This window comes from Propithecus coquereli, unplaced genomic scaffold, assembly GCF_000956105.1.
Source record: "Propithecus coquereli isolate 6110/MARCELLA unplaced genomic scaffold, Pcoq_1.0 Scaffold346, whole genome shotgun sequence".
NCBI classification, from domain to species: domain Eukaryota; kingdom Metazoa; phylum Chordata; class Mammalia; order Primates; family Indriidae; genus Propithecus; species Propithecus coquereli.
The window spans coordinates 437,032-455,391 of record NW_012149130.1 but is presented as its reverse complement, the minus strand read 5'-3'; the positions used below and the strand labels follow the sequence as shown (position 1 = coordinate 455,391).

General features: G+C 59.1%; 1 protein-coding gene across 1 annotated transcript in view; it reads right to left on the bottom strand.

Annotated features, from left to right (window-relative positions):
- Positions 1–8,421: 8,421 nt before the first annotated feature.
- TSPAN11 (tetraspanin 11) overlaps positions 8,422–18,360 on the bottom strand; it is a 39,653-nt gene continuing 29,714 nt past the window's right edge. Inside the window, exons 5-7 of the mRNA XM_012651040.1 lie at positions 16,490–16,648; positions 16,056–16,142; positions 8,422–8,826 (exon numbers count right to left, since the gene is read on the bottom strand). Of these exons, the coding sequence (XP_012506494.1) occupies positions 8,767–8,826; positions 16,056–16,142; positions 16,490–16,648 (306 nt within the window). The 3' untranslated portion in view covers positions 8,422–8,766. The remainder of the gene's footprint in view (positions 8,827–16,055; positions 16,143–16,489; positions 16,649–18,360) is intronic.

Below are 18,360 nucleotides of genomic sequence, written 5' to 3'. Positions count from 1 at the left end.
CCACTGAGTCACAGGACTGTGGGTGGAAGCCCCTCGTCTCTGCCTGTTCTTGCTCTGGCTCCTGCCCCCTGGGCCTGTGGACACGCCTGCTAGGATGCCACTGGGTCGGCGTGCTGTCTGCTTGTGGCTCCCAGGACAAGGGAAGGCACTGGCCGCTCTCTCAGCCCTGGCCCTGGTCACACGAGCCACACTGTGGATGCAGCCGCCCTGGCTGCCCAGGGGGTGATGTTCCCGTCAGGACGGGCGCTGAGCATCTTTTTCCCTGGGACTTGGGATAAGTAGGCTAGTGCCTTCTGGGGTGGGTTCTGGGCTCTTCGGTCCATGGGAGGGAGTGGCCGAGATGACTCTGGGGGCCCTTTGCGCCCCCGTTCTTGTGTGATGTGGTGGGAGAACTGCCCCCCCATCGGTTCTCAGCAAAGGGCAAGTGAGAAAGGCTGGTCCATGAGCCGCAGCAGAGCAGGCGTGGCACCCCACGAGGACCTGCCAGCCTCGCTGTGGCCAGCGCTGGTGCCTGCACAGACCAGAGGTCTGCTCACTCAGAAGCTTACTGGGTACTCATCGTGCCAAGTATCTAGACAATAGTCGTGGAGGACACAGACCCAGTCCCTGCCTTCGTGGAGACAGCTATCTGGTGGGGACCCCAGAAGACCGAATGTGGTCCCTAAGCTGGTGCTAGGTGGCCGTGAGGGAGAGGCACTGGCCGAGCTTGGGGACGGTGAGGCCCTCCAGGGGAGGCGATGATGAAGCTAAGAGCTGACAACGGGGCGCCAGTTAACCTGGCAAGGAGTGGAAGGAAGCGTGTCCTGTGGGTGGATGTCGTCCACAGGGCTGGGGCCCAGAGGGTGAAGGGGGAGTGTCTGGAGAGCGTGGCCACTGCCAGGTCACAACCCTGACAACCAGGTCAAAGAGCCTGAACTTTACCCTCAGAGCGATGGGAGCCGCAGAAAGGCTTCTTTAAGCCCAAGTATGACGGCCTCTAGAAAGGCGGCGTGGCTGCCAGTGTGGACGGCGGTCAGGGGGACACGGATGGCTGCGGGAGATTGAGCACGGGTACGGCAGTGATTTAGGTGGGGCGACAGCTGCAGGGAAGTGGTGGTGGGGTGGGGACAAAGCTGACGGGTTCGAGAGACATGCAGGAGAACCGATGAGGCTTGGTGGTTAATTAATTTGTTGAGGGTGAGAGGAAGGAGCATTCTTGCCATTCGGCCGGCATGACACCCTCGCCCTGGACAGGTAGGTGACTGACTGCTGCACTAAATGGATGGACAAATGTGTTTCTGGGCTCAGTGCTTCTGTGCGGGAGACGGCAGAGGCCAGCGTGATGTAATTAAATCTCTGTTTGTACTGAGCTTCACAGCTTGCGAAACGCGTTCATAAACATTGCCTAGGTTCCTCCTGACCGCAGCCGTCTTACCAGCTGTCACCGTGCCTGAATGTTCGCCACTAGAGACGTATCACGGAGTGGATGGAAAGAGTGCTGGTTTGGGAGTTGGAGGGCTTGGATTAAATTCCCACTCTGCATTTGGTGTCCGTGTGAGCCTCGGGCACATGGGACCCGTCTTGGTATTGTCATCTGCGCAACAAGGATAGTGCCTATCTTACAGATTTGCTGTGGGATTAAATAAAAGCAAAGGCATCCAGCTTGCTCCCGGGCCAGGACAGGTGCTTGGCAAGAAATTGGTCGAACCTGGATCCCCAAATTAAAGGCAAGACCCCAAGGAAAAGGGACAGAGGAGAGTGATCTGGGCAGGGCAGTTGGTGTCCGAGGAGCTCAGTGCACAGGGGACCCCGTGTCTCTGTGTCCCTCTGGGCTGCCTCAGCAGCGCCATTCAATAACCCACAGAAGCGAGAGTAAAGCTGTATTAAATAAATGTCATTTGGACGCAACAATATTGGCATTGCGATGGTCCCTTCTTAACACATTCAGCAGAGATTGGGAGGCTATTGATTTAGCCGTCTCGTTTTTGCTGAGTTTAACGACTGCTCTTGCAGCTCTGGTCTCCTTAAGCCAACAAAAAGAATTACAACACCCCACAGGGCAGCCCGAGCCGAGCTCTCCCGATTGAAGCTGCCCACTCGAACTTCCCCTTTGTGGCCCCGGAGACTCCAGGTGGCTGAGAGCTGGCTGGGGCAGGCCTGGGCACTGCCCTGTGTCCCTGGGTGCCCCGAGTGTAGAGGAGACAGCTGAACTGGTAGAAGATGGGTCTGTGGACAGTCTGGCACCTGTCACCTGGAGAGTCTTCTTCTGGTTATGGAGTTCTGGAAATGAGCCTAGCCCAATGTCCAGAGCAGGCCGGTCCCGCGTGCGGGCAAGGCGAGCTGCAGCCCGTGTTCCATAATTTCGTGATGTCAGGAATCTCCTGGGCTTTGCCTCCCTCGCCCCGCCACACCTCTTCCCCAGGGGATCTGGAAGACCAGTGCAGACAGCCCTCAATGCCTCATGCGCCCACTTAACAATTCTTCCACTCTGATGGCGCAAAAGGGATACTACGCATTCGGTAAGCCATGCTTTGCCCGTACAACCATTCTGGTCTTCACTTTCAGTACAGTATTCAATAAGTTACATGAGACAGTCAACACTTTGTTAAGAAATATGCTTTGTGTTGGATGATTTTGTCCAACTGTAGGCTAATGTGAGCATTCTGAGCACGTTTAGGGCAGGCTAGGCTGGGCCATGAGGTTTGGTAGGTGAGGTGTATTAAATTTTCGACTTCATGTTTCAACTTATGACGTGTTTATGGGGATGCAGCCCCGTCAAGTAGAGGAGCGTCTGTATATTCTCATACATTTCCTTCTCTTGTGTGAGGACCCACTTCCGGAGGAGTCAGCCTTCTTCACCTATTGGCAATGCAGGGAGAACACGTTGGATGTGATCTCCGCTTCCCCACTTGGGGTTCTCTAGACTAGAATTAGGGATGTGTGAGCCACTCTCAATATTTTTTAAGTCCGGTGGATGTTGTTCCTCACCCCTGTCATGGGAACATTAAACCTCTTGGCTCTGGCTGGCTTTCTGTCCCTAGCGCAGTGACACTGTCTTTGTGTCTTGCCGTGGAAAGGGCTGGGTTCCAGCTTCACTCCTTCCCTCCTCTGCCCTGGGCTATGCAAAGGCTCCCACCGGGTGCTCTGGCAGGGTCCTCTCCCTCCTGCCCGTCACAGCCAGATAGGGTTTCACTGTAGGGGGGAAAGGGAGCAGGGCTTCCTTTAGTGTTTGCTTTTAAGAAGAAAATAAGGCCAGATGCAGTGGCGCGAGCCTATGGTCCCAGCACTTTGGGAGGCTGAGGCAGGAGGACCGCTTGAGCCCAGGAGTCTGAGGTTGCACTATGATGATGCCACTGCACTCCAGCCAGGGTGACAGAGCAAGACCCTGTCTCAAAAACAAAAAACCAAAGCAAAAAAAGAAGAAAATAGGGGCTCTTGGCCCTGCATCCTCCCCTTCCCCTGGCAGCCTCTCTCTCTTCAGTTGTGGAGAGAGAGTGAGAACCAGGGTCCCTAGCTTGGAGTGGCCCACCCTGAGGCAGTAGTGACAGCCCAGCCGTCAGGGCTGACATGAGGCGCTGGCACCTGCTGGGAAGCAGTGGCAGCTGACAGGCCAGCCAGCATTCACCGGGGGACAGCTTTAGCGACAGCTCCGCGCTGCCTGCCGGGCTGACAAGGCCCTTGTCGGCTGCTGGCTAGTTAGAAGCAGCCGCAAACCACCAAGGGCGCTGCCTGTTTGCAGCAGGGAAGGGCCTGGAGTGGCACTTGTCCCTCCTTGGTGCGTTTGTGCGCTTGTGAGTGCAAACGTACACGCACATACACATACAGCGATGGTGCAGGTGAGTGGACATCCCGCTCCGATGGGACATAGGACCGTGAACGTGCCCTACACTGGACCTGTTCCCCCGTCTAACATCCAAAGAGCAGAGGGCCGCGGCTGTGACTCTGCAGTGAACGACTGAACCTCATCAAAGGGGCCACAGAGAGGCAAGAGAGCCGGGCAGGGGCCGGCAGGCTCCCCTGCAAAGTGGGTGCCCGGCTGGGGACTTCCTCAGGTGACCAGTCTGCTCACACAGCAGGTCTCTGGGTTCGCACCAGGTGTGATTCAGTTCTCTGCTGCCTCCCAGACCGCCCCTGTCCCGTCCTGGAGTCCCCTCGAGCCCAGCTTACCCAGCTAGTCTGCAGGCTCCCGCCCCAGCTCCAGCAAGTGTTCTAGACAGAACAGTGAACTAAAGAGAACGAGAGTTTTCTGTCATAAAAGACAAAATATGTCTAACACTTCCCTTTAGCTCTGCGCCGGCGACCTGGTGCCTTCGGCAGGTTCGTCTTTTTGCACTGAGATGAAAAGTGTCCGGATGAGAAGAAACTAGCTGGCCCAAGGTGGAGAGACCTCTCACTCTGGAGTGGGATGGTCTGGGGGTCCAGGTAGCAGCTCAGCCAGAGGGGCCCCTTGCTCCCGCCCCTGCTGCAGCGCTGTGGAGGGCGCGGCGGCGAGAACATGCCGCAGGTCCGTCAACAGAGGCCGTCTGCGAGTCATGGCAAACGTGCGAAAGCACCGGCTGACCGAGGCAGACCGCTGCAGGAGGAAGACGGTTCAAGCGCGCGTGTTTGAGCCTGGCTCCTGCTTGCTGCCAGGAGCTAATGACACCCGTGAGAAGGAGAGAGAGGTCACTTCAAACACATAAATGATGAGCACTGAGAAAAGAACAGCGAGCAGGCCCCTGATCTACGTGGTCAGTGGGTCTGCTCGCAGGAGAGCCAGGACTGACACAGTGGCCTCAGGCTGTAGCCGGGGGTCGCAACACATTTGGTGAATTGTAGACTGGGGACCTCCTGGCAAGAAAAAAAACTCAACAGAAGGTTGTCGTAGGAGCAGTTTCTTTATTGTCATGTTCCTGCACGTCAGGCTGGCCTTGCACGAGGTCGGCTAAGGAGGGGGGCGTGATTACTACGAGAGCAATTTCTCCACACGCAGTGGGTTAAGGCGTCGTCTCCGTGTCTAGGATATTGTGATGCCCACGTGCAAGGGCCGGATGGTTCCAGAGCCCACGTGGCCCCACTAACATTGGGCTGCCTGGAAGGACGGGTGGCCTTGCGCGGTGGGGAGCGGGCGCGGAGGCACGGGGCACAGGGCTGGGAGCCGCACTGCGACAGGCAGAGGGGCAGCCAGATGCAGGGCTCTCCCAGGCACGCAGACGGGGTGGGAAAGGGGGGCTGGGGTGTGTAATGTGTCGGCTTCCAGGAGGGGCCCAGGCACCCGGTCTCCTGGCCAAGGCCACAGGCCACCAGGGCAGGGCGGGTGCTTCCTGGCTGGCTGTGAACTGACATGGTGGCATGCGTCGCCCCTCACAGTGGACGGGTGGGGACGGGCTCGGGCTGCGGCGGGTGGAACTCCGCTGGATGACCTGAGGGCCTTTTGATCCCCGAGGGTGGTGGCACATAAAGGAAGGTGGCAGTGCCCTTTGTCGTGTGGTCTGAAGCAGTGGTTCTCCAAGCGTGGTTCCCGTGCCAGCAAATGGAACTTGCTAGCAATTCGAATTATCGCGTTATTGGCTCTGCCTCTCCTGATTAGAAGCTCTGGGGGGTGGGGCAACCTGTTTCGAGAAGCCCCCAGGTCATTCTGATGCTCACTCAAGTTTGAGAACCACTGGTTTAGACACTCGGCCTCCACGTCCTTGGGGATGTGAGTGCCACCCAGCGGGGACGCGGAAGACCGACTTTCCCCGGAGGCAGTCAAGCCCCTTCCCCTCCGCAGGCCCAGGGTGGCCAGTGACGACAGCAACCGTCCCAGTTCCATTTTCACTCCCCCGACTCAAAACTCCGAAGTGGGGCCTAGAGTGGCAGAAGGGCGGGAGGGTCCTGGGGCACACGACGGTGACCTGCCTTCCCCCCGGGGTGCCCTCCCTGCCCAGCGTGGCTCTGGGAGCCCGTGTGACCTGCGGATTTTCAACCCCCAGACGGGGCGTGAGATTCCACACCCCGTGGGAAGGCTCCGAGAGCTGGGGGCAGTCCCTGCTCTCACTCTGGGCTCAGCGTTGTCCCCTCAGCCTCCCGCCTGCTGCCCAGCCCCCCACCAGGAGGCCCGGCTGGCAGCCTGAGGTGAGCCGGCCTTCTGCGCCAGTGGCACACGCGCAGGGCAGCTGGCGCCGGGCCGGGACGCGGGGTCCTGTCGGACCTGGGAGGGGCGCTGAGGCTGCTGCTATGTGGCAAGGCCCCCCAGGGACGCTCTTCCTGAATGTCAGCCCGACAGCTCATTACAGAGGAGGATGCCGAGGGAAGCTGAGCAGAGGGGCCCCCGCCCCTGGCTGGGGTTGCAAGACAACAGCCATCACTGCCGACTGGCAGTGTCTTAACTTGGCTGAGCCTGAACTTGCTCATCTGTGAGATGGGAGAAACACCCTCTTATTGGGGTAGTGCAAGATAGCGTATTTACGGTGACCGACGCATTCTCGGTACGTAGCAGGCCCTCAGTAAACACAAGTGACCCCCTGGACACCCCTTCCCTGGCCATGCCTGCGGGGCTCCTGGGGCCGGGGCACTGCCAGGCGGGGGTGGGGGGAGAGAAGAACGAGCACACACATTTCATCCCTAAGGCCCAGCTTCACTCCTGCCTCTCCCCCAACACACGTGGTCCAGGGCACTCGGGGACGTGCCGTTCTCTCCGTGTCTGTGCCTGCGGCTAGGGAAGGCCGCTGTGCTGTGTTCAGGGGGAGACGTGCCGGCCACAGCCCTGTGGATCCCGGCACCTGACGCTTCTTTCCCAAGCCGCGGTGCGCAAGGCCTTTTGCCCACACAGGACCGAAGGTGACTGTCCACGGGCACGTCCTTCTCTCTCTCCCAAGGAACTCAAGACTGTGACAGCCTCCAAGCAGGGACCTGGGAGGCACCGTCCAGGCACAGAGCTCGGGGCGCTGCTCTGGAGCCCGCCTCTGTGTGCTCCCGGGCAGAACTGCTCTGTTCTCGGCCTCCCTTGCCTCTATCCCTGACTCATCTCCGGGCTGTTGGCATGAACAAGGAGGCCGTATTTCCAAGAAGTTTTGGGCTCTTCTACCACTTTCTGCAGCTTGGACCGCCCATCCCCCCAGTGGCAGCCTGGGAGGGATGACAGCAAGGGCAGGAACCACAGCTGATCCCGCCCCTGGCCAGGCTGGCCCGACCCACACATGGGGCCAGGGCAGACGGCTCAGGTTCTCCTGGGCCTGCCCTCAGTGACAAGGCTACACACTGGGCACCTGCCTGTCACCGCAGACAGGTAAGGTCACAGCATCCCCTGCCCATGCCGCTCCCCCGGTGCCTGGCGGGAAGAACAGTGGTAGCCCAGCACCCCCTCCCCTTCCCAGCCCTCACCTGTAAGACTTGAAGAGCTGGGGAGGACAGTCAGGGCTATGTTGGTGACAGCAGTGAGTGACCTTCAGGTCACTCCTGTGTATGGGAGAGAACACCCCTCCCCCAGGACCACCCCAGGGGGTCAGATGGGGAGGCATGGCATGCTCTCTCGGCCTCAGCATGCAAAGGTGCCGCCCCTCCCTGTGGGGGAAGTAAGAGGGTCCCCTCTGGGGGCAGTGCGGGACCTGGGAGGCGCGGAGGCGGGCGTGGGGCTCTTGTGTTACGAGCTGCCCACTTGTAACGGCCACTCTGGGGGGAGGTTCCCGTGGTTGTCATAAGAGTTGATACGCATTCTTCAGAAAACGGCGGGCATGTATACCTGTATTTCCTAGGGTTTTCTCTGTTATCCCTTAGTACCTGGGAAAGTCCTTCCTGAAAATTCCTTGCCTAATTCAGTGACACAAGAGAGAACCAAAGGAAGGGACTGTGTCCACTCTGGGACGGGTGGCAAGGGAAGCAGAGGGCGACCCCCGGGAAGCAACACGGTGGTGGCCTCGTGGTCGGGGGAGAGGGCCCCAGGAACAGTGAAGCTCAGGCAGAGCACCCTCTACTCAGAGCTTCCGCTTCTCAGCACTCCCTCTCTGCAGGGCCTGTGATTTTGTCCCCTAGGGGAGAAGGTTCACATCCACCAATATTAAGAGCTGAAGAGGGTTTTAAAACCTGGCATTCCTGAAAATCAGCCCCAGAACGAGAGGTCCCTGAGGGGCATATTACTAGCGGCTGGGGCCTGGGCCCGTGGCCTCCCAGAGGGGTTTCTCCTGGGAAGGCGGCCATCTTGTCCCCCAACCCCTTCTCCCTGCCCTGGCAGCCCCATCCAGCCTATGGCGGCCCTACCTGGGGCCTCCCCACTCCCAGGCCCTGCAGGACTCCACTTCCCAGGTGAGGCAGTGTGGGGAGGGGGCAGGTCACAGGGCTGGGTAGGTCTCTGGGGGAAGAGCCAGTCCCACCTGCCCCAGCTCACACCCTTCCGGGGTGGGGGGGGGAGCAAGCTGAGGCTTCTGAGCGCCACTAGGGGACTCAAATGCGGAATGCAGGGGCCCAGAGGGACCCAGGTGTGCAGCCCGTTGTTCCAGGTTCAGGAGCTGGGAGGCAGCAGAGAGCCCAGTTCTCTCCCTCCTGGAGCCCATGGGCGCCCCATGCCTGGTGAGGGCCTCTGGCTGTCCCGTGGCAGGATCACTCCCCTGCCCAGGGTCCAGCGGGAGGGCTCAGAAATGGAGGTGGGGGCGAGGGCCCCTGCGTGGGGGAGCAGCAGGAGCTGTGGTCTCAGGCACTTGGTGGATTTGCGGGGACAGGGCACAGAGGAGGGGAGCCCGTGGCCCTAGTCGAGCTGGTACTAACTCTGCAGTCCTGGCAGAGGGGATGTGGGCACCTGTCCTCGCAAGGGGCCGTCGGGAGGGTTCGCCATTAGTAAAAATACCGCTGGAGCCTCCGGTGCAGGCAGCAGGTGAGCACCATCCCGCAGATCTGCCAGGTGGAGAGAGCAGAGGAGCAAAGAGAAGTCAGGACCCCCTGAGCTGCCGCCACGCTGGCATGCACAAGCCACCCCCTGCGGCTGGGCAAAGGGCCGTGCCCAGAGGCTGGGGTGGGCCCTGACAGCTCACCTTTCTGACCAGCTCCTGGGGGAGGCTGCTGTGCGGGGACCACACCAAGTGCTACTACCCGAGAGCAGTGTCTCTCACACGTTAATGGGCACAGATCACCTGGGAACCTCATAATACGGCAGGCTGCAACTCCGCAGGCCTGGGGGGCCTGAGAGTCTGCATTCCCAGCAAACTCCCGGGCCAGGCTGCTGGTCTGGCCTAATTTAATTAGATCCCGAGCGGTAATATTTCCACTCCGTCACCAGAGCCGTCTGCAGCAGTCCTTTGCTCTAGGAAAGAGCCCAAGGCAAGCCCAGGTTTGGGAAAATCACCCTCGTCTCGCTGTTCCCATTTCCAAAAAGGTAGGGGCCTGTATTCTCCCACCTTGCTCTTCGTGGGCCCTCCTCTGCCTTCCTCCTCCTCTTTCTCTCCTTCCTCCCGCCCAAGGACACGTCGAGGGCAGGAGGCCCATGACTGTCATCACGACCCTAACGATGACGACGACATGTCGTTGCATCTCAATTCTGTCTACAGGAGAGGGGCTCTGGGATAGGGCAGCCCCGTGACTGTCCGTGGCACCGGGGGTGAAGGCGGGTTTCCCTAAGTGCAGGAAGCTTTTCCCGTAGGTGCTGCAGACCTGACCTGGCCGGTGCAAATCCGGACGCACACGGAGCTCTACCCAATGGGAGGACAGGCTGGTGGCGATGCCCGTGGGCTGCTACCCGCCTTGTCTTTCTCTGCAGGGCCAGCTGAAGGAGGCAGCAGAGGAGCAGCCCGTCTTCTTCCCTCCTCCCTCCTCTCCCTCCCGCCCAAGCTGGAGGACCGTGGGGAGCATGGGCACTGCTTTCGGCGTGCCGACTGGGTGCTACGAGCAGTGTAATATGTCTTGGGGCCTCAGGGGCACAAGCTGATAGGTGGCTTAGAAGGTTATCTGTCTCCCATTAGCTGTGAGCAGGTGGCTGTCACAACCATCCGCCCCTGCAGGTGCCGTGCCCTCTTCCTTGTCCCCACCTCATGGCTCGTTCATTCTCCTGTGGGCCTATATGGATCTTTCTGATCCGTGCTAAGGGGAAAGCTAGAAGGGAGATGCTGGACCAGTATGGACTGGTCCGTAGACTCTGTCCACATCTCCTGTGGTGTACTACTCATGCCGGGGGAGGGCTGGAGGCTCCTCAGGGGACGCGCTTTTGCATGACGTGTGTGTTCCCAGGTGCCTCCTGGGAGAGGCACAGTACAGGTGGAGGGTGTGGGCCATATGTGCACACGTACACATGCACACACACATGCACAAATTGCACCAGAATCATGCGGAGGGGTAAAGGATGCCCTCATCAACGTGTGTACACACACACCCACCCTGAGTCATGTGGAGGGTAAAGGCTGCTAACCCACCAGGTCCCTGAGTAAGCGCTGGCATCTCCCTCCTGACAGAGGACACCGAGAAACCAGAACGGATGGCTCCAAGCAGCCAGCAGGGGGTGAGCAGAGACAACACAGGACGAGTTAGCTGCAGGAGCTGGAGACGAGAGATAGGACTGGATGGGCTCTGGGCCCAGCCCGCTTGGTGCTTTCTGCTTGTAGCTGCCTGGGCATAGCACTTGGCCATACATGGGACATTTTTAACGGAGGCCGTCATGCATTCAGCTTCTTATGAGGTTTCTAAGTCAGCACCTCATTGTCATCAGGGAGCGTGAAGGAAGCTCCAGGGAGGTTGTTTCAAAACGATTGTTTGGTTTCCCTTTTAGTGACTTGCAGATCCCAATCTTGACCAGCTTGTGAGTTTTCTGTGCTCTAAACCATGTTTCCACTGTACGATGGGAGAATGTAGGGATGGTGGTGGGTTAGGTTCTCTTTGGGGCTTGCACCAACAGGCTGTGTGACCTTGCGTACAGTTATAGCCCTCTCTGAACCTCAAATCCCTCTCCATCAATAGGAAAGCCTCCAAGTCTACACACTGGTCCAGGGCCTTCCCTGGGGGAGATTCTTTAAAAGCTAGAATGACAGAGACCAACAGCACAGCACCTAGCCCCTCCAGCACCCTGAGCCCTTGAGGGGCCTGGCAGTGGCTCCCCAGGGCCCTCAGGGTAGAAACCCCCACTCTCTGTCCACTGGCCAGCACTTTGCACATGCTGTTCCCTCACCCTGGCTCTTTTCCCCCTCTTGTCACTTCCTGTCAAGCTCCTTCAGGGCTTGATTACATATCACTTCCACCAGGAAGCCTTCCCTCACGTTGTCTGATTGGTCAAGGCCTCCAATGCTTGCTCCCCAAACCCCGGGGCGCACACTAACACAGCACCTGGGACTGGACGGCTACAGCCCATGTACTTGTCCGTCCCCTTCCCTCAAGCAAATGCTCCTTGGGAGAAGGGACGGCACCCTGGCTGCGGCGGGGCCGCGGCACTGGTCACAGCACCTGGCTTGCCGCGACTCTGCGGCAACGCGGACGCAGCGCGTGCCCCTCAGCCTCCTCTGTGGGTGCCCTGGGTGCAGGCTCCCAGGGCGCTGCATGTAAGGAGGGCCGCAGGAAAAGGGAGCTGGGCCACTGTGACATTTTTAGTAAAACATTGCCCAGCCAGAATATTCTAGAAATTAGCTTCTAAAGTTCCCTCAAAGTGGAGTGCCTCCAGAGTCCCCCCACAAGAGCAGAAGCTGGTGCAGAGCAAAGAGACCCGTGAGTTGGGGTCCTGGGCAGCCTGCCAGTGGCGGCGTGTCCGTTCCAGCAGGGCTTGGTGTCCTTAGATGTGCATGAGTAAGACGGGCTGATCCCAACATGCAGCTGGGCCGACAGCACGGGGCCTTCCACGTGTACGAGTCTATGATCTCGGGGTACCTCGTCCCTCAGGACTCTGCTGATCCTGTCCAGGTCTGAAACTGCCTCCAGTGTCATGAGTGGGGGAGCCCGTGGGGCCCCCGCTGAAAGAACAGGAGCACCCCCAGAATGCAGGACCTCAGCGTGGAGGGGCCTCCCTTCTGCATCCCTGCCAGCCCCCAACCTCTGCCCCAACCTGCAGCTGCAGAGAGCTGAGCCCCTCTGCAAGGACCACTGCTTAACAGTTCTAATGTCGAAAAGTTCTCGAACCTGTCTCCTTGTAAATCCCACCTGCTGCTCCTGTTGTGTCCTCTGGAACCTCTCAGGAAAAGTCCCCTCCCTGCCCCACATGACTGCCTGGGCGTTCCAAGATGGTGAGGGCGCCGTCTTCCCCCATCTCCTGACCCCTCCCATTCGACCTCCAGGCCCCACGTGCTCCTTGCCACGCCCTCTGCCTCAGCCACGCCCTCTTCCTGGGCCACGCCCTCTGCCTCGGCCACGCCCTCTGCCTCGGCAGCACCTCGGAATCTCCTGGGCTTTGCACGAACACTGGTGTCTGGGTGATGTAACTGTTGGGGGCGTGCGGCCTGGGCCTGGGGCAGTTTCGAGGCTCACCAGGGGGTCCCAATGTGCAGCCAAGGTTGAGGACCACTGCCCTGGAGGCTCTGTGGAGGTCTGGACCACCCGGGACCATGATTTCTACCCGTGCGGTTCCAGGCTGCATCTCCGGGGGCAGCACCCCGTCCCTGTGTCATAGTCTTACATACAAACACAACAAAGCTCACATCACGGACTTAGCTCTGTTCAGAGTCCCTCTTCACTCCGGCACATCCTTCCCCTCCCCCAAGCTCTTTTTCACTGCTGGCTTTATCATTCAACAGACAGGCCAGCCCCGCAGGTGTGGCCGTTGTCAGAGGCGATTAGCACGCTTCCTGGGTCTCCACTGAGGTCACCCAACGTTGAGGAGACAGGTCTGAGGCTGAAGGCCACAGCCACTCCCGGAGACTTTTCACATTAACCCTCTCATCTCCCTGTCACAGTGTGGTCACCCAGCCGCCACGCTTTCTCCTAACCACGCCAAGTGCGTGGTCCACGCATCTCCGAGGTAGTAAGGGACCCATTGCCACATACCTGGCCGAAATCAGAGTTTGTTACGCTCACTGAATTTTCTTCTTAGTTTTCAGAGTGCTCACAAACCATCTGCTTTAACGTTCTAGGATGTTGCAGGACATTAATCTCAAAATAATTTGGTCACTGAGTTGGGAAACTTACTAAAAACTAACAGAATGTTAGAACCAGAAGGTTCCTGGGAGATGCGGTAGGCCCACATTTTTCAAACCGTATTGGAAACCCCAAGGGTAGCTCAGGGCCACAGCGGGCAGTGAGGGGAGGCTGTCACACTGGGCTTGTCCCCGCTCCCATCTGCACTGCTCCACCTTCTATGCGTCTCTCTGTGTGAGATTTCCATTGATAAGAGGATGCCGCTGCTTAAAAGGGGCTCAAAAGTATCCAATCCCTCCATTTTACAGGTCAGGAAACTAAGGGCTCAGAGAGGGAATGTGATTTCCCCAAGGTCACACAGCATGAGGCGGAGCTAGAATCCAGGCGCTCTAACTCCCAAGCAAGATTTCTTTCAGTTTCTGGGGACTAGGGAATATTATGACCCAATCTTGGGCTAGTATCTCCTGAACCTTGGGGGTCTTCAGAATGCCAGGCTGGGTATGTGGGGGATGCAGGTGCCTGGTGTCTGCTCTGGCTGGAAGATGACTATGAGCCTGGGGAAGAGGCCTGGGACCATCCTTTCTCAAAGCTTCGGCCCACCTGGAGCACTTGGGTGGCGGCCAGCAGAGGGCGCTCTAACCCGAGGCTTGGCCACCGCAGGGCTGGCTTGGTGGACCGCAGGGGAGAAAACGCAGCAAGAGGTTGAGATCCAGCAGGAGCCATTCCTTCGAGCCATGGCGGAACAGAGCCTGTCATGGTGGGGGTTGTGAGTGGGCAGAGGTGTCGCGGGCCTGCAGGTACACTGCCTGGCGACGTGGCCTCCTCGACATCAGACTTGTACAGCAGGACTGTTCCACCTTGACCTTAGGCTTGGGGCATTTGCAGCCCCACTCCCTGCCCTCAGTCTCATTGCCCGTGTGTGCACATCCTACAGACTCTCGAGGCCAGAGAGGTCAGGAAGAAATGGACAGAGTGGCCCAGGCCCGGTCAGTGTCCACCCAGAGCAGGCCCCCTCAACATCTGAGTAACACGTTTCTGGAAACCTCAGCTGAGCCAGGCACTGGAGACAGGGCAGCCCTTCCCCAGGTCCTAGTGCAACTCCTTTGGGACAACAGGCCTGCCCTGGCGCAGTGCAAAAGGTGGGGATGCTAACGCCACCCGGGGCTCCCTGGCCCCGCAGGAGAGTGAGAGTGAAGGGGAGAAGGCTGGCCTGGCCAGTGAACAAGTGAGATTTTTTTGAGAGACAATGTGCCCATGTAGAAATGATAAAAATGATGGGTGTCATTTATTGAACATGTGCTGTCTGCTCAGCAAAGAGCCAAGGGATTTGCATGTATATTGCTAATTTTCACAGCCACCAGAATTACAATTAGCCCCATGAATTACAATTAGCCCCATTTTACAAATGAGAATCTGAGGGTCCGAGATGAAATCGCTGGCCCTAGGTCACATACCGCTCGTAGGTGGCAGGACCAAGATGGGTCTCCCTCCAGAGGCTAGGGACCCCTCTTCCCATTGTACAAGGCTGCAGCTGGCTCCTCCAGGCCACAGACACTGTGGGTAGGCAGCACGGTGACCTGAAAGGACCCTACACGACAAGTGCCTCCAAGCCAGCCGCCGCCCCCTGCTTCTTTCCCACAGATCTCGGCACCAAGGCAGGGAGTTTGGGAAAGCAAAGGCTCAAAGCCAGGAGACCTGGGCTCCGGTTCAGGGCATGAGCCCCTGGGTAAGTCACCTGTCTGATCTGTAAATGGGAGGGCACTGCTCCCTGTCTGGCCTGGGGCTCAGGCTGTTGTGGGGACCCAGTGAGAGGAAGTAGCTGCAAACCTCTGGAGTCTGCAGATAGCTGGATAAAGGCAGCTTCCACTTACAGAGGCCTTCCTGTGTGCCAGGCACTGCAAGTGGGTCACACGTATCACCTCATTCTTACGTAGACATTATGAGGCTGGGGAAAAAGCCCACATTTTGCATATGAAGTAGTTGAGGCACAGAGAGGTTAAGTAGCTCGAGGTCACATAGGAGCAAAGCCAGGATTGGACCCCCAGGTCTTCTGAGGCCGAAGCCTGGACAGAGCTCAGAGCCCTGGAGTGGGAAGGGCTGGGAAGGGCTGTGGAGCAGCCTCTAGAACGACAGCCCCCGGCCAGCTCCTGTGGGTGGAGCGGGAGTGCCTGTGGGGGCGGCTGTGTCTGCCCCAGCCGTGGAGGAGTCCCTCCTGGCTGCCCCGCTTGTGACCCCGGACTAGAGCACTCTGAGAGAGGGATGCCGACTCCCCGGATGGCGCTGGTGGGGGCTGGGAGGGAGACACGGGAGCCAGGGGCATTGCTCGTCCTCGGGGAGCGCGTGCGTATACAGTCGTCCCGGATATCAAGACCCACACGTGCTCAAGTCCCTCATATAAAACATCGTGGCACCTTCATAAAACCTGTGCACAACCTCCTGTACACTTTAAGTCATCTCTAGATTGTGTATAATGCCTAATACAGTGTAAATGCTACGTAAATAATTGTTATGCTGTATTGTATCAGGGAATGACGAGGAAAAACGTCTGTATGCGTTTAGTACAGATGCAATCATCTATTTTTTTCCTAATATTTTTGACCCACAGTTGGCTGAATGACTGTATACACACACACACACGAAGGGATGAGTGCAGGTACATGCACACACACGTATAAGCACCCCTAAACATATATGTGCGTAGCCCCAACCATACAGACCCAGATGCATGCAGACACGCATGGACCCACACATACCACAGCAGGCCGAGCACACACACCCCGACGTTCACACACGGGGTGCATGCACATACCTGAGCCCACATTCACACTCCTCCCAGGTCCCTGTTCCTCACACGTTCAGGTTGTCCCCCCGGCATTTTCCTTCATGTTCTCTGGGGAAGAGACTGACCATGGGATTCAGCCTTGGTTGCAGAGGGAAGGGGAGAGAAGAAGAGGGCAGAGCAGGGCAGGGGTGAGCAAAGGTCCGGTTATTTCAGCCCAGTTATTCGAGGTCTCTGCCAGTGGGAGAGAGGTTCTGAGCTCCTCCCCACTACCCCTCTTCCTAATCCCCGCACTCCAACTCACCTGCAGACAGGCCACCCCGATGCCCACTGCCCCCATGAGCAGCAGGTGGTCAGCCAGGAACTGCTCTAGCTTGGTGATGCAGCCTCCCTGTAAGAGAGCGGAGGGTTACACGGCCTTGGCCCGGAGCAGGTGGGGAGTGGGCGGGGAGGGCTGCCTGTCAGGCCGTATCCAGCCTGGACCAGCCTTTGACTAGATCACAGGCTTCTTGTGTGGCCCCAGGGGGCATGCCCAGTGTCCTAGAATCTCCTAGTAGGAGCTGCTTGTCCCCAGGGCTTTGTAGAGACCCCGGAAGGCCCCAGGCACTGTGGTCTCATGGCAAGGACTGAGTGTGTTCTGCTTTGCCCACATCCATCTGCCCGACCCGGCCTTCCCAGGGGCTCCTGAACCACCAGGCGGGGCCCTCTCTGGTCCCCAGCTTGAGCTCGGGCGCTCACCTCCACCTTGTAGATGTTGGAGGGGTGGGCCCGCTGGCCACAGCGTGTCACCACCGTCTTGCAGCAGCTGTCGGGCACCCGGCGGCCCTCAGCCTCCCTCGACAGGATGTATGTGCTGTGCTGCCAGTCGGCCGAGCTGTTGCTTCCGCAGCACTTGAACTGGGGGGACAGGCAGGGGCTGGAGGTGAGAGGAGGCTGCGTGGGGGCTCCCCCAGCCCCTTGGCTACAGGGCTGCGGGACACAGTGCTCAAGTACTAGCCCAAACCCTACTTGCTCCCCTGTGATCTTTCCCTTCCCTTGTTTTGTGTGAGGAGCTGGTGCTTCTCCTCAAGCCTGGTGCAGAATTGCCCGCTGGACACCTGTTTGCTACCACTTGTAGTCACCTGCTTCAGGAGATTATGCTGGTGTCCTGGGGGCAGGGCTGGTCTGTGAGTTGGGCGGGAAGATGGATGCTGGCAGGTCCCCAGAGAGTGAGGCTTGTACCACAGGGTGGCAGAACCCAGGGCAAAGCCACGAGCTGGGGAGGAGGGATTCCTGGTAGCCCAGGAGGCAGGACGTGGGGACAGGGACCCAGTCTTGCCAGAGGCTCCTGGCCCCCAGTCAGGCTCCGAAGCGTCAGAGCCCCAGACCTGCGGGGGCATGGAGGGTCCCGAAGCCCACGGTGTGGGCAGATCGGCGCCGACAGCTTCTTGCCCTCCTGAGTCAGGGCCCTGAGAGTCAAAGTCCCTTCCCCGGCCAGAGAACACGGCGGCCCCAGGACAAGGCGTGTGTGGGTGGGCAGGTGGGGGGAGGCACGTTCAGTTCCGCCGACAAGTGTTTGTCAGGTGTCTGTCTGCTGGCTAGTTAGAAGCAGCCCTCAGCTGTGCCTCTCGTGATGCCTGCCCACCGCCTTGCCCTGCCCCCTGCCCTGACCTTCCCTTGCCCAGCCCTGCTCCCCCCGCCCTGACCTGCCCCCACCCTGCCCTGCCCGCCCTGACCTGTCCCGGCCCTGACCGGTCGCTCCCATTCTTGCCACCTCAGCAAACTCTGCCCCTGCCCCATGGAGCCCTCCCCAGCTCCCCTGCTCTCTACTCTGAGGGTGCCCCCAGCCTAGCGCTGACCACACGCAGCCTGCTGTGTGTCCGGCTTCCTGAGTACGCCCCTGAGGGCAGGGATTCTGTCCTGTTCTTTGTCTCGCACGGTTCCTCCCGGGTGTGGCGCAGCGAGGACACACTTGCTTTGCACAGGACTGACCGGCGGTGTGTGCTGCCCCACTGCGGTCCTGGGCAAAGCCGTGGGTGTGGGTGTGCACCTGTGCGTGCACGGATGCCCCTGGCCACTATTTCGGTGAAGAGACCCCTCCGTGTAGCGCTGACCGGGAGCTGAGCCTGCGTCTTGGGGAGGCGGGAGGGGCTGTCCCCACTGAACCTCGATGTCCCTGGAGCATGGAGCTCACCACCTCTCTCTCCTCTGCCTGCCTGACCTTCCCGGGTCCAAGACCAAGGCCTCAGGCTGGGTGGAGGGGGCAGGGAGCCGGGGGCCCAGAGTGGGCAGGTAGAACTGCGTCCAATTTTCCAACACAGGGCCATCAGGATCCTAGAGCAGTGTGTCCACTGGAACTTTCTGAGATGGAGGAAATGTGCTACATCTGTGCTGTCCAGTTCGGTGCTTGCTAGCCATGTGTGGCTACTGGGCACCCGAAACGTGGCTGGCGTGGCTGAGGGACTGAATTTTGTATTCAATTTAACTGTAAATAGCTGCTCTGAGGGCTATTTGCCTGTCCCCTATCTCGTCAGTACGGCGGCCTCCCTGGAGGGATCTGCTTGCCTCTTCTTGGAAAGGAGGCCCCTGTTCTGCCCCCAGCACTCTGCCTGAGGGCTCACAACCGGAAA